The sequence below is a fragment of the Mastomys coucha genome, unplaced genomic scaffold, assembly GCF_008632895.1.
Source record: "Mastomys coucha isolate ucsf_1 unplaced genomic scaffold, UCSF_Mcou_1 pScaffold20, whole genome shotgun sequence".
Lineage (NCBI taxonomy): Eukaryota > Metazoa > Chordata > Mammalia > Rodentia > Muridae > Mastomys > Mastomys coucha.
The window spans coordinates 18,204,473-18,230,626 of NW_022196903.1; the positions used below are offsets into that span (position 1 = coordinate 18,204,473).

General features: G+C 36.9%; 1 protein-coding gene across 4 annotated transcripts in view; it reads left to right on the top strand.

The window, feature by feature from the left end:
- Positions 1–26,154, top strand: part of Ptprz1 (protein tyrosine phosphatase receptor type Z1) — a 178,770-nt gene that overhangs the window by 29,350 nt on the left and 123,266 nt on the right. For all 4 annotated transcript variants that reach the window (XM_031381263.1, XM_031381264.1, XM_031381265.1 and 1 more), the window contains exon 2: positions 21,883–21,948. In XM_031381263.1, coding sequence (XP_031237123.1) covers positions 21,883–21,948 — 66 coding nt within the window. The remainder of the gene's footprint in view (positions 1–21,882; positions 21,949–26,154) is intronic.

Sequence of the window (26,154 nt, forward strand, 5' to 3'; positions counted from 1 at the left end):
TGATAGACTAAAAATAAACTTCACTTTTGCTGTCCTTGCAAGTTGTTCAGTTAAAAATCTTTTACATGAACTATAATTATGTAGATTTATGTCTATGTAATCAACTTTAAACTTCTTTGACTGATTGAGCCTCAGGGTATCTTTTCTATGTTGATTGCCCCCAAGGAACTATAGGTAATTCCCCTAGTAAAGAGGTATTGAGAAAGATTTTTTCTCTTGAATTGGCATTTCTGCTCTCAGTTCTTGGGTAAAGAGAACAGTATAACCATGCGTTTCACATTCCACAGAGTGTACAGACAATATTTAGAATGATAATGTGAAGCAATACCTTACTCTGCATTAACCAAGAGAACAGAACCTGCACCAACCAAGTTTTACACAGAATCCCTCACTCCACCCTTCAGCCTTTGTGGGGAGAGTTCTGTACAGGCAGTTACGGGGGACAGCTTCCTTGAAGGATGTTATGAGGACGGATGCTTCACCTCATGACCGTATCACAACCTGCAACCTAGACAAACAGATGAAGGCATTAAAGCATGGGAGCCATTTTGAAAAAGTGGGAAATTCTCCAAGAAGTGATGATGATTGACGTCTTTAAGATCACTGCTCACAGTGGTTCATGTGTGTATATCTTCATGAACACACATGTGCATATGCACACAAAGAAATGGAGGCCATCTGGGCTTTTATTAGGAGTGGGAAAAAGAAAAACCATGTGTGATACTAATTCAAATAAAAAGTTACGAGCAAACCTGAACACATCTCCATGATAATACTGCTAACTATGTGACCACCAGCTCCCTAACACTGTTGCTCTGCCATTCTGTGGAACACCTTTCCAAGATAATTGACGCGATTTAGTAGAGATAATGTGTATAGTCTTTACAAGTACACTTCTGTCAGTTACTTGTACCATACAAAAGGTTAATGGCCTTGCCTAGTGAAGCTGATGACCTATATGTATGTGGTGATTTTCTTATCCCTCTGTAGCAATTTGGGTTAGATTTTCCTAGGAAACTGGAAAACTGAAATTTATTGATGGCTTAGTGACAACAGGGTTTAAAAGACTGCTTCCATTTAAAGAGAACAATCATTTGAAAAGAAAAAAAAAGTCTGTGGCTGACTAAAGACTGTATCAGAGATGGAACTTCATGCCCTATAAATCTCTTGAATTGAAAACTGTGAATTTCTCATTTAAGGATGCACACAGATGGGTAAGAGTCACTTTCCAATGTCTAAATAGTTGTTTTATTTTTTAATGTTATATAACAGGCTTTTATAATAAAATAGTATAGATTGTCTTCTGGAGGTAAACTGAACACAATTAAATTGTATCCATCTTGTTTAACTGAAGCAATCTGATAAGATTCAATCAGCAATGTCATCTTTCACAGTTCCACTTCAGATTCATGATTTATAAGGAATGATAACTAAATTAAAGACTGTCATTGTTGGCTAGGTACTTGTTTGACATTAATAAATTCTTTTCAAGTAAAGATTGTTTGGGGTAGCTTTGGATAATTGAGCTCCCGTCAGTTTCAGGGAGAGAGGATTGATTTAGATAGAAAGGACCAGGGTTTCTGACCACACGTCATGCATGTTAACAGCATGCCCTTCCTTCATACCCTCTGCATAGTGGCTAGCTAGATCTTGCTTTCCTGGAACGAGCCAGTTTTCTCACACTATTTAGAAAATGAAACTTATGATCTATGATTTTGGAAGACAAACTTGAGTTATATTTAGTATTCATATGGAATAATAAATTATTAGATCTTTAAGACTACTGTTTGATCAAGCAAACTCTATGCTTTGTTTTCAGAGACTTCTCAGTTTTTATTGTATAATGTAGATAATGAAATTGAAAATTTGAAAGATCTCTATGTGAATATTCTTTGTGAATAACTAAAATCTCATTATCTAAATAAATACTATTTAAAGAGTTTAATTCCATCAATAACTATGTACCTAATACATGGTAAAAGATGTGATGTTATATAATCCAAATTATACTTTTACTTATAACTATCAAATTAACCAAAACCCAGAGTTATATCATGTGGCTATGATTAAATGCTAATTATTTTAAACTGACAGGAAAGATCATTAAAATTCTTGTTAGTTTTACTGAACTATGTAATATAGCAAGCAACTTGAGTAAAACAAATTAAATATGGAAGCTACTTTGAGGACATTTAATTCATTTTGTCATGTCTAGATAAGCATTAGGAATAGGGATTTTATAAATGGAAGCCATAAGACTCATGTTACTGTATAACTATGTATGTATGTGCCAAATGCCATCTCTGATTTCTTAGTGATGACCCAAGACCATGCATTAAAAAGTTATCTAAGCATTTATGCTTTCACATAGCTTACTTAGTCATAGATTTAGAAGAATATTTTAAAAACCTAGAAAATGTCACAATATATTATAGACTATTTATATCTCAAAATCTGTGGAATAGTCCAACGTCAAAAAAATCTTAAGATATAAATTAACATGTTGTAGCAACTTAGTTTATTTAATTATATATGTCCATTATAGTTTAAATCTATGCATTTCACAAATTATTGTGAATATCTAAATAAAATGAAGAAACAATATTTGAATGTCATACACAATTCTTTCCCAAGTTTCAAAAATAAATGAGTAAATTTAAATAATAAAATTTGTAAACACTAACAAAAATGCCATGATTATTTCTTCTCAGGTGTGTAATTTAATAAAATTCTCAATTCTTGAGATCACTTTTTAAGTGTTCTTCATCAAATGAATATAAACTACCATTTGGAGGCTGTATTTTTTGATTGAAACTGACTTATCTGCAAATACAGCTGTCCAATGGTAAAATCATCATCATATTTAGACATTCCATCTTTGTGTTAAGATCAGAAAGACATTCTATAAAAGTAGTGCACCTCCTCTTTTTGAAATAATATGAGATCCTCTGGATAAAGATTAAGAACGTGCAATTCCAAAACAAATATTCTAGGATGTTAAAAAGGGAATAGAGGGCTCTGGGTACCTGAAGACTCATGTTGTGGAAATGTATCCAGTGTGTTTGGTATAGGAGGGAGGCACATGGGGGCTCTGCTTCTGAGATGTTTGTGGCTGTCCTATGTATTCAGTAATTTTATTTGTGTTATGTTTTGGCTGATTTTTTTGCTTTTCTTTTGTTTTCAAATTAAACTTCCACCTAGACCTTCATCCCACGCCTTTCAGATCCATGCACAGTGCAAGTTAAGAATGAGTAATGGAGCTGGGCAGTGATGGCACATGCCTTTAATTCCAGCACTTGGGAGACAGAGGCAGGCATATTTCTGAGTTCGAGGCCAGCCTGGTCTACAGAGTGAGTTCCAGGACAGCCAGGGCTATACAGAGAAATCCTGTCTTGAAAACAACAGCAACAACAACAACAACAAAGAGAATGAGTAATGGGACTGAATGAACACACAGGAATATTCTGAAGGTCTGAGGATAATATGGGGCCTCTATACTCCTGCATTTTAGTCCTAGAATACCAAATCGCACACACAACAGACGGAGACTGGCAGCCTGCTGTGAACCATCTTCTGTTGCAGTTATTCCAAGGAGAATTGATAAATACCATTCAGTTACACCAAAACTGAGTTCATTTGATGCTTTACTAGTCATTGAGAGTCAGATGGTTAAATCGAACTCGCTTATATATTACTTAAAATAGTTTTCCTTTTGTGTGATATACACAGTTATGCACTACATGGAACCAAGCTTTGATCTAGTTAGAAGTTCCATGCTGTTACATAGTTTAACACACTGATGACCTGTTGATTTGTGTTATAGCCAGCCAGTTAAAATAAAATGAACTTTTTAACCATATGAATTGTGATGATAAATTCGTAAGCACTATGGTTTGCTTCCTAGTAATAGCAAGTGCTTCTACATTGAATGCATTTAAAAGATCTCTTCATCCCTAAATTCTGATACATTCCCCCATGCTCTGTCTGACACTGTTTTATTGTCTTCTGTTGCCCTTCCATTTGCCTAGATGAGTGGCAGAGGGTGGTAGAAAGTTTGTAAATGCCCAGACTTTCTAGGACCCCTCCTAGAGCTGTCAAGGGTATGTCTCAAAATAAAACGAAAACATTACCAAGAAACAAATTCCATTAGTGAGTTCTTTGTAAGTAAATCCAATTTTCTCCCTCAGGTAATGATTCTATCTCTCACTCACAGCTGGTTATGTAAGACATAGGACCTCCCATATTTACCATAAAAAAAAATTAGGAGTCTTTCCATTTTATGTGCCTATGTGAAATGGTTTTTGTTTTAATAAGGTATCCAGTATTTCATTAAGATTTTCAGTACTGTAGGCACCTAGAAAGCTATAAGGTCAGTTATTACATTTATTTAAATGGCAAATCTGTACAGGAAGGATGTCAGGGGGAAATTAATTGAAGTTCTCTTTATGACCTGTTAATCAAAAAGTAAACCTATTTCTGAAAAGGGAGATGAAAATTATATTTGAAATGGAAACTTATGGTGAGGTATTTTCTACTGGTCTGAGCACTGGAATTTTTTTTTTAATCTTAAGGTGTTAATATATAATTGAAGGTTCCAATAATTGAACAGAAGGAAATACTGGCTAAGTTCAAGACACCCTGATAAATTCTAGGGGCAGTTTGAAGTAACTTTCATATGTTTATGGCTAACTGCAACCATCTCCTGTGAAGGCGACAGGAAGACAGGGTGGACTTTTCAACACCAACACATCATTGTGCGTGTGCTGCTCTCTTTGACAGCAGCCAGCATTAGGAACATAAAATAAGAGATGCTTATTAAGTTGGAAGTACATTTTTCACCATTTGCCATTCATTCTATATTCAGTAACCCTCCATTCTTTTTTGTGTTATTCATTCAGCACATATTCATTGCCCATTGAGGTGATAGATTTCCTGGCTTCTGCTGGCCAAGGTGATCCCTGGACAGAAAGAAGATAGGGAAATACCACAAGAAGATGGCAGGTGTTGTTAGAAAACTGTTCAGAAGTGCACATATCTAAGACTTTTGATGAAAGGAGGACAATAGAAGAGAATTTTTAGGGTAGTTAGGTTCGATTGTGTTATCTGGTCTAAGGTGATCACTGAAGAGATACCGACACTCAAAAAATCCTAGAGGGAGTAAGAAGACAGAAAAGTGTGGACATTTGTCTTCGTGAAATCTAGAGGGAAAGTAGTCAATGAGTGAGGATGGAAATGAGTTGAAAGGTGGAGAATGAAGCTTGCAAATGCTGCACAGAGGCTGAGCAATGTCTACTGTTTGCTCTGTGATAAAAACAGAATGCAAGGTCAGCTCCTAATCACAAAGAGGAGCGATTTAGATCACTGCCCTCTCTAGCGACAAAGAAGTCAGATTTGTAAGCGGCAGGAAATATTCCTCTGAGAATTCATTACTTATTCATTGGATTAATACTCATCGAAGCCCTACAAAGTGCATAATTAGGTGTATGGAATGCCTAGGGAGGTATAGGGAACATGATATGCACTTTTTAATTTCTCAAGGAGCATAGAACTAAACTCACTAAATAAATAATAATGATGATATGTTAGACAATTCATGATCAATTAAAACTCTGGAGAAAGACTGTTCACCAGTCAAAGATACGCCGTTAAGGTGTCATGGGACAATGAGGGTTGGGGTGTATTTCGGGAGGCAGAAAAGGAAGAAAGTCAAGATATCCAGGCAAAGGATGGCTGAGTCAGTGCTTTGGGGGCCACTACAGCTTGAGGGCAGCAAGGCACTCTATTCATGTTCTAGAGTACTTTGGGTTATCTCTTTACCCAAACTTTCTTAGCTATTACCTACTACTTGAGGGCACTATATAATTAGAATTTCCTGACTAGGCTGAGATCTGAAAGGGTTTAAGAACTTTGCAAACTGACCCATGAAACTCTTCATTTGTAAGATTATTAAGTACATGAAGTAGATATTTCAAAGTTTTTAAACAACTATTTCTTGGAATAAATTTGTCTAGCTAGTGCAGATTTGGTAAGATGTTTCTATACTTAACCTGCCCTGACTTAATGAGTATTCCAATTACTCTACAGATGGACTGTAAAACCAAAGACTTCGTGGTAGGAGTTTCTCTGGATATTGCCATAGCTACCTCACCTCAGCAACTATGGGGGAAATGTTCTCTTTGTTTATTAATGTCAGTGCGACCGTGTGTGGTTGACTGATGGTTTAGTCACATCCTTACCCTGTTTGCTTTGTATGTGGTATCCACTTAAGAGAAGCGCAGACCGGGAGCTTCCCCCCTGGGCTGCTCCAGCTCTGACAGCCGTACATCTTTACCACTGCCTTAAATCACACCATTCGTTTCTGGTTGCTTGGTATTTTCTGGAGTCTGGAGTGGTCCTCTTTTGTCTGGTATGTGGAAATTGTTTTTGTTTTTATCATTCTCTAATGTTCTGATAATCATTCATAATACAAAGGTCGATGTTGTCTAAGGACCCAAGAACGCTTTAGAAACACTATGGCTTTCTCTTCTCATCACGAAATACAACCCCGTGGAGAGGCAGAGAGTGAAAGGCATTTGAGTGTGTCCATGGCGATCGGTTGACTGGGTGCAGGAAGTTACTGCGGAGTTAAGCCCTGAAAAGGATTGATTGTTTTTTGTGAAAAATCCTCAAGACATGCCTTGAATTCAAAGAGTCAAGTTCATTAAAATCATAAATCATCAGCTGAATCAGTCTCCGCTCCCTCCTCCCACCTCCTCCTCCCTCCGAAATACCTTTAGCCGTCAGTGTTACTTTAAAAAAACAAAAATGTTTAATTTTTCTTAAAAAAAAAAAAAACAAAACTGATGGGATAATTGAAGTCACTAAAATCAATCTCCTTGGTGATCTGTCTTATGAAGCTTCTGTTGAACACTTGCTGCCTCTCTGTAGCTCTGAAACCAACTGGTAACTTTCATTTACTTCCTAATGGGCCAGGACTATGCTGGCTCTACATATAAAAACAGCCCTCGGGGGTTTTCTTCTTATTTTACAAAGCACTGTTGAGTGGACTGGCCATTCTATGAAAATTGAATGAAATGTCACTAGTTCTTGTTGCAAATCCATGAAAGAAGGGGATATCTTTCTCCCTGATGAATAAAGCCCAGCACAGGTCCTTCACTGGACCACCAACCAGGCAGCATACACCATCTGATAGGAGGCCCCAACGCACATACAGTAGAGGACTGCCTGTTTTGTGTCCATTCAGAGATGATGCACCTAACCCTCAAGAGACTGGAGGCCCCAGGAAGTTTACAGGTCAGATGAGGTGGGGGAGGTAGGGACATCCACGTGAAGACAGGGGGTGGGGAGAAGGTATGGAATGTGGAACAGTCAGAAAGTGGACAGGGGAGGGGGTGGTGGGAATAAAATATGGAGTGTAAGAAAAAAAGGAAAAAATTAATTAAAAAAAAAAAGAAGGTGCTGACTCCTTTGTTAAAATAACCATTTTATTAGGCAAGGTGATGACTATCATACAATCTGCTAATAAATTATTCACCCGCAAAGGATAAATTTGAGAATGAGTCTGAAAAAAATAAAAAAAGAGATGAGAAACCTGGTTCATGTGAGAGCACCACCCATGGTCTTCTGACATGGACCAATAGCCCAAATCTCTAGCTAACCCCATTGCTGTACCACCAAGGGATGTCCAAAATGTCTATATACTCAGAGTCTCCTAATGCCAGATAACTCCAACTCCTTGCTTTGAGACCAGAGAAGCTTCTTAGAATCCAAACTTAATAAGGACCATTCACTTAAATACAGAACAGAAGGCTTTTCATTTAGTTGAAGATGCAAGTATTATTTAAAATCAAGTCGGTAGTCTCTGCCAAGTGTTTCTGAGGATGTAAAGGTGGCTTAAATTTTTAACACTGTGGTCAAGCTTCTCAATAGTATGGATGCTGGGGCAGGAATAGCCAATGTTTGAGAGCATCTTGGGTGACATAGTAAGATCCTGGTGCATGCTGTAAGTTTATGATCTCCTTGAGTACAAAAAAATACTGTGAGATTTCATTTTAAAAGTCAAATCAGTGTGCATTTCATCTGATATGGCAGATCATCAATCAAATGTTTCCCATCTAAACAATTTTTCCTTAGTGAGATTAATGCCAGAAGTATAAACTGTAGGGAAGTGTCTTTGTTTAGTCATGAAAAAGTATATGAGGGTCAGAGGGATGGTTCAAGGGGTAAAGGTGCTTGCCACTAAGCCCGACACCCTGTGTTTGAACTCCAGAACACACATGTAGAAGACAACCAACTCCTGAAAGTTATCTTCTGATGTCCGCTCATGTGCCTTGGCATGGGCAACACCCCCCTCAATAAGTGCTAATATATATTTTTTAATTCCTGAAAGGAATCATCTTTCTGTTTCAATATTTTATGTCTTTATGCTATATGATATATAAAATTTAAGGCCTGGACCCTTTCATGAAAACACCTTTTCTTTTCCTTAATTGGCACACAGAGATAGCTCCCTACAGGGTGAAAAAAAATGCTACCTTTGTTCTGTGGTGAGTTGCTCTTTCTTCTTCCCCTATCACCATTATCACCCTGCAGGAGTATGTTAATTACCTTGAGGTGTCCCAGTGGCCTAATAACTTCAGGGCTAGGTGCCAATAGAGTTCCTGGTTGCAATCCAGGTCCAAAATACTGTTTTAGCTTGTTCTGTCTCTTCATATCCTCACAAACGAAATGGTAAACCTGGGGGGAAAAAGCATATTTGTTCTAACTGAGTTGGCTAGTCCAAGAAAAATAATATCGAACCCCTAGCCAACCATTTGTGATTGTGTGTAAAGTGCGGTGTATTCTCCAAGGGTATTAATTAGACACTGAACAGGAGTGCTTTATACATTTTATTCCTATAAGCGCAATAATCTGTGCTATCTAGGCCACCTAATGAGCATTTTTGAGCATCTGCCACTGCAGTAAACATTCATGTTTCAGGCAAAATTTCTGAACAGCTGTTGCAACACTGAGCCAATCGGAACCAGTTCTGCTGTTAGTCAAGCTAGGTCAGTGACCAGAAGCTCTGAAGAAGCCTGTTTCCATTGATGGTTGAACTAAATCCTTTTCCTGGTGGTGGTGGTAGTTGGGGGGGTTGGCAACGTTGCTGGCTCAGGGAATGAGGACTGTGCAGATACCAAGATCCAAAAAGAAACCACGTCCCTGGAAGAGAAGGTAGTAAATTCATGGGATGGAGAGGAGTCTAAATGCCAAGCAGAGGAATAGGACACAAATGAAACCAACCCAATGGTCCAGAAGGCTTTGAACACTTTCTCCTTGCCTCACACTTTACAGTGGGGAAAACCAAAATGAGTAATTATTTCCCGATCAGCTCATGGCAGTGACACACCTAGCCATACTAAAAAAGCAGTAGCTGTTATCTTATTATTATTATTATTATTATTATTATTATTATTATTATTATAAAAAAACACCAGTATCTAATATGAACTGATACTCGGTAACAATGGAAAGCAATTAAGGATGTAATGAAAACAGATTTACATTAAAACTGACTAAGGACATCATTAAACACATTAAAAAAAAAAAAACTTTACCAATGGGGAAGGCTGTTGAAAAATGTAAAAGGTGTGAAATTTTAACGAACAATGGAGCTAAGCTATCTTCGACCTCTTTTAAAGCAAGGAGAGAATCACTGTTCTAAAAGTCTTGCTGTTAACACTGTATTTATTTTGAAAGCTGGGTGTGCCGGTATTGTACACACCCCCTCGCAGCTCTTGGGAGACTTACGGAGAAGAGTCAGGACCGGGAGCTGCCTTGTGGTGCCTTAGAAAACACTGTCTCAAAGGAGAAAAGGCAAAAAAGTGCTTACTATGAGAAGCATTGGACACCTAGATGAAGACAGTCCTTCCAAGTCTAACCAAGAGTCAGTACGGAACTTCCTGGTATTCATGCAGTTCTCCAGGTGAAGCAGTTTAATATTTGCTTGCAAACACTAATGTTTCTCTTTGTGTATTGCATGTCTAGTTATAGTGATCCAGAGCTCTGTGAGCATCAATCGGGTAGCATTAATAAACAAGTGAATGGTTCTGCAAATGAAACAGTGTGTACAATACACATCGATCTCAAATCTTCTTATTTTGCTTTATTATTGAAAAAAAGTTCAAAAGCCCCCCAAAATTTAGAAAATTAAATATGTCAAATAAGCATTTGTTTTAAAAAACAACACAGAGCTTAACATGACATGTTCTGTCCCTTGCTGACATTGTGGGTAAACGGGGGCCTTTTTCATTTGTGGAAATAGAAGCAAGGGATGTGACTTTGTTAAGGTCACCCCTCAAAGTGTCATTCGTCTTCCTGAGAATGAAGTAAGACACACAAAAATTTCTAATTAAAATTAGACAAGTCTGCCATGTTTGCCTTGACCTCTTTTTGAAACACATTGATTGGTCTTAAATAGGTTTAATGAGCAATAACACATGGCCTATTCAGTTGTAAGAGATACTGACAAATCAAAAAGTTAAATCATTAAAAGTCCATTGAAGAGGCAACAAGAAGTTAATTGTTTTGAAATGTTTCCTATGAATAATTTATTTATTTTTTCTAGACCAGTGGAAGCAATCTCAATGGTATTAATGGGTAAAAATGGGTTTCCAGTGCATCCCCTGGAAGGGCGTCAAGGAAAGCGGCCTGCTGTGGTGCCCACACTTAACTGTAGGACGAATCTGTAAACATGCTGGCAGAAGCTTTAAAGAACCATCCACACCTACTTCAGAATCAGCACACAAAGCTGTCAAATTTTCCCATTCACTGTATAGACTTGAGGGGTTTGATTTTCTCTGTAAAGAAATCTCCTAGAGAGGCCCTTGGCCCTGTGAAGGTTCTATGCCTCAGTGTGGGGGAATGCCAGGAGGGAGTGGGGTGGTGAGCAGGGGGAGAGGGGAGGGAATAGGTTGTTTTGTTTGTTTGTTTGTTTGTTTTTTGGAGGGGAAAACCAGCAAAAGGGATATCATTTGAAATGTAAATAAAGAAGATATCTAATAAGAAAGAAAAGAAATCTCCTAGACCTGAGATGCAGATGAAGCTAAGGCAGTTTCCAGCATTTCTCCTAACATGGAGGATCCTCTCTGTCCGGCTAGAGTGCCTTGGGGACAGTCTGTGGCTCTCAGTTAGCTGTGGCTCTTGGTAGTCTAAGGGCTGGCACTGCCCACTGTATATAGCCTTGGGTGTGGTTTTCCGCAGATTAACTTTAAAATGCTCTCATGTTGAGTCTTTATATACTGTTTCTTGTGAGAGAAAAAAAAAAAAAGGTAAGCTTTTGTTGTTAAGCCCAAAGTGACAAGTTTAAAGGGTTTTCATAGTCTTCAGAAGGGTTGTTCATCTTTAGCCAGTTGGGTTGTAGTTTTCAATGTTGTTTCAAGGTATAAATGCATTAAATTAGAGATCTAGTCACATCAAATATATACAAGTCGTAAGAACATATGAAAAGACCGAAGTCAGCTCCCTAGGACACCACGTGGTGAAATTTACATTTCCATGTGTGTAGTATTTACAAAACATATTATAACCACTGATGATGGTTTTAGCCCTGTAAACTTGGCAGAGTATGAGAATTTTGAAAATATAGTCTTAATAGCTTCACATTATTTCACAGTATGACCATAGTTTAAGCGCTCCTATTCTGCAGATTAACTTATTTTCCACTAAGCTCTATTTTCTAGCTCTTATTTGAAGTGCTATCAACAGCTCGGCACATCACCCTTTGATCTCTCCCATGTGAGTTGTTTTAAAAATATGTGTTTACTGTGTCAGAAGATATGAAAAAATTTCAGATTCTTGATTAACTCTTTCCAGCTTACATTCCAGAAAGTTCGCACAAGGTTGGTCTCACACTTGTATGTAAAAGAAAAGAAAAGTTAAGATCCTATGAGCATTAGTGAGCATTAAAATAACAATAGCAAACCTTTGAGAGTCTGTTCACTGAACTCACACTCGGTTTTACTTACTGGTGTGTGAGTGCCATGGACTTTTAGATATATGTGTAGGTGTATAAGTGTGCACATGCACATGGAAGCCAGAGAAGAGTGCTGGGTGCTGTCTCTTAGATGTTACCCTGTGTCTTTTCAAGCAAGACCTCCCACCAGCCCAGAACTTTCCTGGCAGGCTAAGCCAGCAGGGCAATGAGCCTGAGGATCCATCTGTCTCCATCTTCTTAGTACTGGGCTTATGAGTGCACTATCACAACTGGATTTTTTTTTTAAGTCAGGAGTTCTGGAGAGGAAACTTGGGTCCTTGTACTGTAAGGCAAGCACTTTACCAACTGAACTCGCTTCCCAACCCCAGTCTAATAATTCTCATTAGATCTATTGTGTTTGCATTAACATTCTAAGCCTTGATTGGTTACAGAAAATGCCCAGTTCAGGCTCCATATCCCCCATTACTAAGAATCTTCCCTAGGATCACTTTCATAGATTCCAGGGTGTTCCCATTGCATTACGTTTCCACATCACCTCCCCAATCCTTCCCAGTTCTAGTTGTCTCTACCAGTATCTTCCTCCATCCCTCCAACAGATCCCTCCTGTTACCATCCCAGCAACACCAGTTCACTCTCAAAATCTATTCCATTGCCACATCCTTTGGATATATGCCCAAGAATGATATAACTGGGTCTTGAGGTAGATTGACTCCCAGTTTTCTGAGAAACAGCCATATTGATTTCCAAAGTGGCTGAACATATTGATTTCCAAAGTTTGCTTTCCCACCAGCAAGGGAGGAGTAGTGTTCCCCTTGCTCCACATCCTCACCCAGTTAATCTTTTCTTCTGTTCATATTTTGCTCTTACTGATGTGTATACATTTATGCTTTGAATCTAACAATTATAATATATATATGTGTATATATATACATATATATCAAACTGTCTCCTAAATATTTATGATTTTTATGACTCTGCTTCCTAAACTCACAGCATTAGTTAGAGAAGCTTCTTTTTGCAGGAGGGTGATGCTTTTTGCACTAATGATCTCTTAAGTCCAAAAAAAAAGTGACTAATGATTGCTAAGTCCTAAATAGACACTTCTATCATTGTCTTCAAGGCTTAGGAACCATTGCTGAAGAAGGCATGGAAATAAGAGGCAGAGGAAGAAGGGGGAGTAGTGATGTAGAATGCTGTCTTCCAGGCATGACACAGTTGTTGGACTTAAGAACTCACAGTAGTTCTGACTACCTGTACAGGACTGAGCCTGTCAAAGGGACATATATAAGTCCCTTCAGCAAACTGTAGTACAAGTTTCTCCCAATATGGCCCAGGACTTCCTTAGCAGTGAGCTTTGGATACTGTTTCTACTAATTGGCATGAATTCCATCCAGTGAAACAAGCCAATCAGAGGGCATTGGTTACCTTTCTAACAGTCTTGCTACTATTGTGCTAGTGAGCCACCTTGACTGTCAGGCCAAGTAGTAGTGTGTTGTTAGAGTGCACAGCTTGGTAAGACTCTTGACTTTTCTCTCTCATCAACCTGCAAAGATGCTTCGAGCTCCTTGAAAACTAAGGGGCAGTGCAGTTCCAGTATGTTTTCTCTGTGTATTTTCTTGTTATTTTGTGTATAATTCATAGGTACCATTGTATGTGGTAGCTGTTCATATTAGTGTGCAAGGTGTTTGGAAAATCTGAGCAATCCATGATAGAATGAAGCAGCAGATGTTCTTCTATGCTGAATTTCAGTGTAAGCAGGAGAACAAAAGACTTCCTGGAAACAAACTTATCTATATGACTAAATAATAATACATACAACTTAACAGTATATAATAACTCAATGATATGCATACAAATACAATAGCACATTTAATAATTTATAGTGTTTTAACATTTTCATGAGTGTTTTCTCATTTGAATTTCTCTTACTACTTTTTATACTTTCAGCTCATTCTATTTTTTATTTTTACATGCATTGCTATTTCTATCACTAGTTTTATTATTACTGTGTCATTAAAAATTGGATTTTTCTTTTATGACAGAGAAATCCACTGTTAATTATGGATATAAAGTATGCACCTATGATTGTGTAATGACAAAATGAGTTGTCTATTTCATCACTTTTTATAAAAAAAGATATGTAATCTATAAACTTTATTTTATACATCAACATATCCTAGGCCACAATAATGAAAACTGTCATCACTCATTTAGATCCATGAGATAAGAGTTTCAAGCATAAGCAGATTCTAAAATATGTTACTATGATTACTGTTGACATTATTTAAAATTATGTATATATGTATGGGTTTGTGCAGTAAGTATGGTGCCACAGAGGCCAGAAAAGGAAGTCAGATCTCCTAGAGTTAGAGTTGGAGATGAGCCATCTTTCCACTTCCAGACTTTAAATATTAATAACTGAAGTACAGAAAATGATTTAAACATATTCCTATGATGCCATAGAAGCATATTCATTACATTGAGAGTAGATCAGTAGTTTGTTAGTTTGTGAAAATGGACATTAGCAACTAAACGAAGGATTTGATTAAGGTTACATAAAGTCTAAAATATATATATGAATATCCACCATTTAAAACTATATGCATTTTTTGGTCCCAAGACTCAGAGATTATTGTGGAGGAGGTGAAAAAAATTTCAAGAATCAGATATAATGGTTGACTGCAAGAAAACTGTCCTCTGGACATGATAGGGTCATTGCACATATGAACTTACAGAAACTAGGACTGCCTGCTCAAGATTAAGCCAGTTAAAATCCTGGGGTGTATACAGATAGTGGTCAGGAAGTCCTCCGTTAGCTGAAGAGTTATTGACAAGTAACTGCTGATTGGGGAGAAAGATTCAGGTTTCTTCATGGATATATAGACCTTGAAAGACTACCCATGGTCTAAAAGATGAATCTATGCTCATACACATAGTGGTGACTCTAAGTGGACTCAATGGGTTTAACAAAAAGAGTACATGAATTTGGGAGGGAGAGTGTGTGTTGGGGTATGGGGATGCATGAGAAAGGGAATGGATTTGATCATTATATGCATATATGAAATTCTCAAACAATAAAATAAAATGAATGCATAAGATCATAAACTACAATTTTCTATCAACAGAAGAGATTATGTGATTTTAAAACTATTTTGTTTATCTGTATTTTTTCTAATGTATTTAAAACAAGCATGCATGAACACTTACATAATAAAGATTATTATGAGCATGTTTTTAAATTTAAAAAATTTTCAATTTAGAAATATAGATGAGTCACTGGAGATTACAAGTATGTGTCTAAGATTAAGAGAATACAGTACTTTCCAAGAGAAGCCTGTAAGCTGTCATTGGAAACTCTGTATAAAGTTGGTAAATATTTATTTCATAGAGTTATTCAAACATTTGTGTTTTTGTCTCTTTAAGCTTACTCTCTAGAAACAGATCACTTAAGCTTAAAACTTATGTTTATTTTTTCCATAATTTATTTATCTAATTTACATCTTGATTAGCGCTTCTTCTCCCTCCTCTCTGCCCAGTCCCTCCATCATACCTCCCCTCTCCCTCCATCCCCTCCATTCCCCCTCACAGAAGGAGAGTCTCCCACGGATAGCAGTCTGCCTTGGCATCTCAGCTTGTAGTAGGACAGGGATCATCTTCTTTTTAAGATAGACAAGGCCTTCCAGTTAGGGGGAAAAGACCCAAATGCAAGCAACAGAGTCCACCACAGCCCCTGCTCCTTCTGTTGGAGGTCTCACATTAGGATTAAGCTGTATAGTGGTTACATGTGTGTAGGGGGAGTAGGTCCGTCCCATCCTTGTGAATTGATCGCTTTCTGTAACTAGGCAAGACACTCAATGGAGGGATGGAAATGCCAACACAGCCACAAAACTTTGGACCCACATTTTTTTTCTGCCTATACAACTTATTTTTAATCTAGAATTCCTCGTTAATAATATAAATGAACAAACCCTCCTATTTTGCACTGTATTCCTTATTAAAGTTTGAGACTATAGATTCTACTGTTGCTTTTAAGACTCTGGAGAGGATCTCCAGTAAAGTGCTCCCTTTCAACACAGGAAGCGGCTAAGATTGAAGAGTTAGAGTAGGGCTCAGTGATGTATATGTACATTTTACACAGAAATGTGTCTTTAGAAACTTGGGTTACATTTATAGTAATTAATAGTGAGGAAATGTTTGATCGATTGCCATATCCCAAGGAGGCTGTATTATCTGACGGACTATAATTAGACAAGTCATATCCACAAATGTTTGTGTATATGCTGCATGAAGGTGAAAAAGACAGGCTGCATGGTCATTAGAAATGAACGACAAGAAGATGTGCAGAGAAAAATCTAGCATCCATATTGGTTAGCCTTAAGAAAAGAATTGGGTTAATGTGACTTATATTCCAATGATACTGAAAACTCTTTAGTCACAGAAGAATTTGATTTTATATGTAAAGTTCACATCAGTTGGCTGCTGACCTTTAATCACTTGGATAATGAATTCAAGCTTCTTGTAAGGAAGAGATAGGCAATCCCAGCCGGGAAACCTAAGCACGCATTACATTCAGGTCTGAAGAGGAACCTTCTCTTTGGCTTCATGCACGCTGGGGCAGGTGGTTGTTAATCTGGTTGCCCTATTTGGGAACGTTTTAGAAATATTAGGAGGTGAGACCTGATGGGAGAAAGCAGGTCGCTTTTGGACGTGGCCTCCCTGGCCTTACCAGACTCCCTGTTTCCTGTCTGTGATGAGGAGTAATGAGTCTGTGCTCTCCCACAACTACGATGTTCTTCCCATGCACTTGGGGACAAGCTAAAACAAATGGTGTCCATTGGTTATTTGGTCACAGCTATGTAAACGTAGTGGCAACCACCCAGAGAGGACTTCACTCCTGGGTGGTATGTTCATGAGCATTCTTTCATTGCAAGTGGAATCCTTTCTCAAACTTTCGTTTGGGGGTTTTTAATTTAATGTATTTTCCTCAAAGAAGGGACTTGTTTTATATTCCGTGACACTAGTTATGACTGCTGTCACTGTCAATCTTTTCAAAAATCATTGCTGCAGAATATCTTCGTGTCACAATATTTACTGAATAATTGCTCTGGTGATACTAGACTGTCTTCAGATTTCTGAGCCCCTTGTTTGAGCTTTACAAGTCAGCTAGCTTTCTTCATGAACATTCGTTCACCCTGTTCACTTCAGATAAAATATTTATCTTGTTACTCCATCATCTTTTTTTTTGATAGACATCAGAGTTTACCCATACATGAAATACATTCAACACATGTCTATCAACTCAATAGACTGCATTCCATTAAAACCAGAAATCCCAGGAAGAAAAGTAAGTATGCTGAAAATTAAAGTTGGAGAGATGCATATGACCTTTCATCACAGTAAGATTCCCAAGAATATGTCTCTAATGACCTGCAGGCTTACATGAGAGTTTGGCTGACCCTACAACGTTTGGAAAGCTTCATTGTTGGCCTCTCTTGAGACCCAGCCCTTTCCTTCTGCTGGAACACACAGTCCCTCTCTCCATGGCTTTCCTTGTCAGCCTTTCTCAAGAGCTTCCAAAAATTCATTCTAATTGTTTGGCTATTTCCCCACCCTTCCGGGTTCCCCACTCTGCTGAAGAGCCTTAGTGATGTCTTTAAAGGTTATGAGATGTAGAAATAGTCTCTGCTCTGGCAAGTCAATCTTCAGGAGTCATGAATGCTAAACTTCAAATTTATATCTGCGGTTATATTTTCCATGCTTTCTCTTTTTGAGAATCATTCTATTTCTTTTCCCTTTCATATTCTGGACACTGTATGATATTCAATATGCACATATCTCTATGTGGACCATAAGAACACTATTCCGACAATCTGTAATAGGAGGCAGATGATAACATTGATCAAGACGTAACAGAGACATTTCTTAGACTACACTCGGAGTAATTTTATAATTATTCAGGATACTTTAGTAGGGAATGAGCACCTCATTTTTATTTGGTAAGAGGGGCTTTTAAAACTTGAGAAAAATAGTAATGGTAATTATCAAGAAAAGTAGAACTTCGCTTTACATGAGTATAGAGAGTAGTAAATATATAGTTGTGTATATGCTTATATGTATATTCTTATTTTCATCTCTTAGGTTGTTTGAAAGGGTTATATATATATATATATATTTTAAATTTTGTCTGTGCTGTGGTCCATGTACAGAGGTCAGAGGACAACTCTCAGGAGTTTTTCTCCTTCCACTAATGAAATTCCAGGATTGAATTCAGATCATCATTCTTGGTAGCAAGTGCCTTTATCCACTGAGCCCCTTATATTGATTCTTCAGGCAAGACTAAGATGAAGTGGGCTAAAAATAAATGTTTAAAGTTATGGAATATATAAGCTGAATCTATTACAAGTTTTTAAGTAGGTTAAAAGTCACTTCATTAAAAAACATATTGTTCATAACAAATTTCAGAGTAGCCTTCAAAATAAACAGTCCGCAAATATATTTATTTACCTATATTCATGTGTATGGTTCCTTAGAATTTCTCTCCTACTTTTGTAACTACAACGCAGATTTAAACAGACTGTATTAGTTAGGGTTGAGATATTTTCTGAATTGAGGTTTCCTTCCTTTGATGACTCTAGCTTATGTTACACAAAACCAGCCAGTGCACGCTGACTATGGATTTTCAATCTAAAATAAAAAAATAAATAAAAAATAAATAAGTCAAAGCTACAAAAACTAAAATCCACACAAAAAAGAAAACAATTCTATAATTTAGAATGTTCAGGAATGGTAAATGTTTAAGCACTTTGATAGACTGTACTGTATGTAGGATTTACTATGTTCCAGTGTACATAATGCCAGAAAAAAAAAAAAAGTAAGCCAATTTCTCTTTTCCTGTTCACTGGAGCTATCACATCTCATCTGTCAGACCTCGGAGCTCAGTTCTTAAAGTGGGGTACTCTCTCACGCCCAAGGTCTGTGTAATTAGCATATGAATGTGTTACGGCATTGTTTGAAGTAACAATTAAGGGAACAATACATAAAGGGGCTGATGAGAGCTACCAACACCTGGGAATCACGTATTGAAAATGCTTCCCTAATGTATGTAATTAGAAACCGAGGACAAATACTCACTGTGTGGTGATGAAGCCCTGTAAGGAAAGCCAAAAGTTGGCTCACGTTTTGTTGTCATTCTTTGAAAGGAAATGTTAAAGCAAGGGTTTACCGTTACACTTACTTCAAAGGACCACTGGTGAAGTACAGTTAGTTTTTGCACAGTATCTGATCCTGGCAAATCATCGAAATGGTTCTATATGATAAAAATACCTACCATTTAAAGTGATACAGTTAAGATGCATAAAAGATTAGAAAATCACTTCTTGCAGTGTGGGTGCAAAGTTTTAGAGGGAAACATTGGGTTGCTGGCCAGGACAAATCGCCTGTCCAGTCAGTCTTCTATCACTGACTCATTTCAGTTGTGCTAGCAGACCTCTGGGTTGCTACATGACTTTGCTTTGTTTTATTTCCCTTAAAGTTATGCAAGGATCCTGATTCAGAGGACAGAACGTTAGGAAAGTCATGAATAGCCCCTTAATCCTGGAGCAGGATCAGTGAATGGGGAAACAGAAGCTAAGCTTTAGAGCTTTGCTTTTATCAATGACTACACTTACAAACCGTTTCTCTGGCTAATTTTGTCTTATAATGAAAGAGAATCAACCCCATCCACCCAATTGTTAAAGTTTAGTAATTTTTGGGTTTTTTTTTTTTTTTTGGTGTTTTCCAATATCCAGTCATATGTATTCCTTTATCCTCAGCATTTAATCTAGTCTATATAACTATCATTTTAAAAGAACTTGATTTAAACAATTAACAGTGAGTCTAAACATCTTCAAGTAGCAAGAAAAATGCATGCACAACTGTTTAAAACAGTGTTATTCATAATATAACCCAAATGGAAACTTCCTGAGTACCCATTGGATGATGAATGGGTAAATAAAATAGGGTGTGTCTGTTTTCAAAACAGACTTTTCAGCAGACAGATGTAAACATCCTAGAAATAATGTTTTCAGGGCTATTGTGGTCAAAGAGAGCATCCAGAGCCAATCTGACTTTAACTCTTGGGGTATAGTTTTCTAAGGGCTATGATGAGCTCCTGAGCAGACATGAATGACATCTGAATAAAGCAGTAGGGCCCCTGTGCTTGTTAACAGATTTGTGTTTGGTTTGGTCATTTTTTTTTTTTTTTGAGACTGGGTTTTTCCTGTGTAGCCTTGGCTGTCCTGGAACGTGCTCTGTAGACTAGGCTGGCCTTGAACTTCAAGAGATCCACTTACCTCTCTTCCGAGTGGTGGGATTAAAGCTATGTGCATTGCCACCACCTGGCTTGTTAACAAATTTTATCCAAAGAAAAAATAAACTCAGGTAATAAACTCAGGTATTTACCATGTGCTACAAGTACCCACTGACTCTGTGGGTCAAAGGTACCATTTCCCTGTATGGCTACAGTCTTCAGACCTGGTTTCCAGTACTTGAGAAGTAAATTTCCGGGTTGGTAGTTAAAGATTTCTGTATTTCAACAGGAGGAGAAAAGATCTTACAGTTCCAGCATTTCTGTAGGAAAATGTTAGTCTAAGACAATGGAGGCTAGGAACCAAGTACCAGGAACTAACTGGTTAACATTTAGTCAAGCTTAGGGGAAGTTGTGTCTCGGTACCATATAGTGGAATGCCCTTGGTGTTAAAAAATAGATAAAAGTTTTGTTACAGCAGCAATAAAAACATGTAAAGTGAATGAAACTGATCACAGAATCATTTGTTGTATAATTGGGTTTACATAAAATGTTAGCCATATTTAGATACATAGAGAGTAAGTGATACGAAATACTTTTCCCCATTAATAAGAAAAAATCAATATACAATGTGAATGTGTGCCTTTGTGAAAATACAAATGAGAGCTATATGGTCAGAATTCCATCTTCTGACCATATGGACAGTGTTCCCCAAGTTCATCAGTAAACTGTAGCCTTTCCAGCATCAGGAACTCTGACAGCTTTACTGATCAGGTAGGTCACAGATACAGCCCTCGAAGGTTTCCTGTAGCTACCCTGAAGCTGAAACAGAGCAGTGGAATTCCTGTTGTGGGATTAAGGGTGTATGGCATGAATTAGTACCAAGACCCCCGATCCCTGGATGGTGAGATGTGTCTAGGCATATATTGAATTACACAGAACGAAGATCAGGCTTCTGCTCATCTTATTCCTCTATAAATTGAATCACATTTTCCCTAGAGCCTGTTGCCTTGAGCCATGAGGCATCTGCCACTTTCACAATGTTGAGATGTCTGACAACCTTACCTCCACCCTGTACTCCCAGTCCTCCAGAGATGAATTCACTTACAGTGTCCAATATAGCCTTTCTCCCTGTCATACTCATACATTAAAAATTTCAATTTCCTCAAGACATCTAATTTCATTTTATTTCAGAAGGAAACATGTTTTGAACGCAAGGTAATCCTTTTGGGCTCTTTTAAGAATTTATAAATGTGTATTATATTGTAAACCCCAAATGTTTTCAAGTAACAGGATTTCAGGTCTTGAACTCAGAGACAAGCTATCCTTTCCGGCCGGCCTTGTTTTCTTTGTCGTGATGCCTCCAAGTTGCTAAGAACTTTGTTCTGCCTCTGCTTAAATTTTATAATTCTTTACACGCACTACTTATAGTTTTCACTAATTACTCCAGATGTGTTGTTGATAATGGTGGAGACATGACTGAATGAAGATGTTAGGAGGGCCACATAAAAAAGAATGTTAAAAATAGTCACCTGTAGTGTGAAGAAATTTAGATAACTTACCATCTTCAGTTTTAGTCACCTGTTTGTCTTCAAATTAATTGTTTTATTTTTCTTGGTTCTAGACTGGGCTTATGGATACTACAGACAACAGAGAAAGCTTGTTGAAGAGATTGGCTGGTCCTACACAGGTAAGCATATTACTTACACAGTGAGAATTAACAAAAACTTTCTTTGCTCTGTATTTGTTACTTTATGGAAAAGGAATTCTTGTAGCCTAGCACATTATTTTTGTCTGCTTCCATGTGGTTCTATTAATTAATAAAATATCATTGGTAGAAAATTATTTTAGTGGGTTTCTCATAAGTTTGGTAGTATATGGAATAGAACTGGACTAGAGTTTTCAGACCTTAATCTGTATTTCTTGGGGTTATGCATAACCTATCTGCGTATCAGTCTTTTTCATCTTTGAAGTTGAGGGCTAGGCTGAGCAGGAAATGAGTCAATGAAGTGGAACACACTTTCTTAAACCATTTTTTTTAAAAATGGAAACTTCCACTAAGTACTAGCTGCTGTAATAATTGAGATAGTGATTAATTTTTACTCATTTTACAAATGTTGTTACTGTACCTTTTTTTTTTTTTTTTGAGTAAGGTCTTCCCTCTGAATGTCTGTGACTGAGCTCACTGGAACCAAACTTTAAAATTATTTCATATGATGACTGTACTTGGCTTGAATCATCAAAAATATTTGAAGTAGGTTAGAAAGAATTCTAACCTTAGGTCATCATCAAAGCTTTGCAAAGAAGAGAAACTCTAGTGGTGATGGGAGAACACGAGAGGAATCTGGATGGACCACACATTTGGCAACCACTTGGGACATTGTGGACGAGCACTGTATTTGGGCACTGAATAGACTTACAAGCTAGTCGATGAGATGAAATCAGAAAACAAGGGACTGACCATAAGCCTAGATAATTTAGGCTTGATTTTACTTAAAAAAAACAAAAACAAAAACAAAAAAACAAAAAAACAAAAAAGCAGCAAAATGTTAAATTTTATACATAGACATGCCTTCTCTTTTATTAATTTTTGTTTGTATACAAAATAATGGGCCTCACTATGAGCCACTCTTTCCTTAAACTCATCCATACAATACCCGAAAAGCTTATATGCAGAGGCAGGAAGTGCTTCTGGGTGGTTGGTTCAGTCCTAAGCCTATTGTAGGTAACTAAACAAAGCAGTACTTCTAACTTCTATTGTGATTGATTTCAAAGGGCACAGAGCATAACAGACTATGCAATCAACTTGGGCCTGAGAAAGTTTCCCAGTAGCAGCAGAAGCTGCATATGGGAACATTTCCTTATAATACTTGCACCAGGACAAAATGGCAAGCTAGCCAGGTAATAGTCACCTAAGCCTTACCATCTCACCCAGGCTGTACCATTGCATCCAGACCTTACTGTTTTACCTGGGCCTTACCAGTTCTCCATGTATGCCTGAAACTGAAGTGATTAGAAGATTTGCTATTTAATTACTCCCTTTGTGCCTTTGTGTTCATATAGCTAAGTCCTATAAGCAGTTATAAATGTTGTAGACAGTTAATTTTGTTATTTATTTATATGCAATTTCTAATTAGGAAAAAAGAATGGCCATTTTCAAGAGTCATTTTGAAGTGCATACTTCCTGAAGTTCATTTTGAAGAGATCACTCAGTAGAAACAAGTGACTTCTCAGTGCTTATAAGGATTGGGCATTTTGAAGATCTTTACTGATCTTACAGGTTTCTTCTTTCTCTTTCTTTCCCTCATTCTTTTTTATTTCTTCTTTTCTTTTTTAAAATGACATTTGTTATTCAAAATTGCCTCTGATTGTTTCTGAAATTGGATTAAAAAAATAATAATCAAAGCTGGGCATAGTGGCCTAGCCCTTTAATCCTAGCGTCAAGAGGCAGAGGCAGGTGGCTTTCTGCGAGTTCAAGTCAGCCTGGTATACATAGTCAGATCCACAACAGACAGCCAGGGCTGTGTAGAGACCCTGTCTCAAAAGAAAGGAAAGAAAGAAATAAAGAGAGAAAGGAAGAAAGAAAGAAAGAGAGAGAGGAAGGAAAGAAGGAAGAAAGGAAGAAAGGAAGGAAGGGAAAAAGGGAGGAAGGAAGGAAGGAAAAGAGGAAGGAAGGAAAAGAGGAAGGAAGGAAAGAAGCAAAGAAGGAAGGAGGGAGGGAGGAAGAGAAAGAAGAGATGGAGGAGGAGGAGGAAAAGAACAAGACAAAACAAATCCTAGTTAGAATATGGGAAGCAATCAATGTAGCATCAGAATAGAAAAATTAATGTCCTTGCATTGTGAACTTCTTGGTAAATGACAATAAAAATCTTCTATTAAGATTTGAAGACCTGTCCTTAACGTTTTCATGTGTAATGATGATCTAAAAACCTATGGAAATGAGTTTTTACTTTATAAACATTGTAAACTATATAAGAACAAAAATTATCCACAATTCTGTCTGATTTGTAATTGTTTAGTTTTCTTTCTTTCATAACTTTGCTCTTACATCACTACATCATGATTTAAATCCACAGCTATTCATTTGAGCTTCTTTAAAAAGAACTCTGATAAAAAGAATTGCTTGATCAAAGAGCTTTTAAAATTTATTATATCATATTTTTATATTCATCATGAAATAGAGCAAAACATTTAAAAGTTATATTATTCATTTTCATTCCTACATATTCAGTAGTGCCAATTTTAAAAGTTCAGTGAAACTTTTAGTAAAAAGATTACATTTTTTAATATTCATTTTCCAAATTATTTGATTTGATAAGTCACTCACAACAAAGGCGGGGTTATGGTGTTGGGGGACTTATGATATTGTAAAGAGATGTTCAATTAATAATGTAGGGCATAAAGACTTAAAATCAAAAGTAAGAGATCCTTAGGATTGACCAATGTATTTTACTTGTGTTTTTATGCATATTCATGTGATATTCGTCTGAAAGAATTTAGGTCTGCATTTGATTCTAGGATGTGGGAAACTCCTACAACAGAAAACTTTAAAAGCAAGCTGTCATAAGTAAAATATAAAAGCATCTTATCTTTAAATTGCATTGCAATTGATAATTTTATATATTTTAACTTGTTTTAACATTATTAAAATAATATTGAGGCTGAAATAATATAAGTAATAAAATAATTTTCACAGTGAAATTTTACATAATGGAGAATAATTGCTTACTTATCTGTTTGTGAAACATTGGAAAGTACAGAGTGACCAAAAGTAATTTCCAATTATATTGTCTGAATAAATTGATACTACTAACAGATTACCTTAGGAAGTATTTCCTAAGATTACTTTTGTTATAGTGACTACATAATTTCCTAATTCCCATGACCATCATGTTATCTTCTTTAAAGATGAATATTGTTGAAAGCTGATTTTAGATAGGCAATATATTTGTATTGCTATAAGATAACTATTTAATGTATGAATCATTTATGCTATTGATTGAGTTATAAGCCTATTAATGAATTAAAAAGTACTTTTTCCAAAATTATAATTTTATGTACTTTATAGCTTTATATCTGACAACTGCAATCATTTTGTATTTATTTTTATCCAAAAGATAAATCTTATGTTTTATATTGAATTGTAAGTGTTACACCTTAATAGTCGGGAAAGACAAATGCTGGAGAAATCATTCACCATAGCAAAGTGACATCTCAATAGATTGTTCTGTGCCATGTCTGCTGATGTCAGATTCCGGATAGTGTGGAGGCAAACCAGCTTCCAAGTACTTCTTAAATGTGACTAGTAGTAATTTAAAAATTCTGCCTCTGACATGAATTCTTCTCCAAGGACTTTTCATGAGGTTTAAAAGTTCTACATGCTTCGGCTTTTAAAGCTGCATTTTTCTTTTCTTTTCCTAAGAAACTCACAAGCCATATCTCAGAAAATTACCATTTAGCTGGTTTTTTTAAAAAATAATTTTTATAAACAAATATCAATACGCTACTTTTATAGAAGACTTACTACACAGAGCTACATTCACTGAGTCAATCTGGTTTGGTTTACTGAATAACAAACTTCCTAGTTTCAGTGGCCATGAAAACAGGTTATTTTCCTCCAATGAATCTTCACATGAAGAACCATGACCTTCACATGAAGGTCAAGACTCTTTGCCTAAAGCACACATCAAGCTTTTGTGCGCCCTTCATTCCCCAAATGTAGAATCAGAGAATGGAGTCCTTTTTGGCTAAGGAGAGCTAGCATTCTTGGGACTCCAAGAAGGGCAGCAGATAGATATAAACTAATGGAAAGGCAATGGAGATGCTGCCCATCTTCCCCAGGTTCCAGAAATGTTGCGGGTGCCTCATGAGCTAAGAAGAAAGCAATTTTACCGGT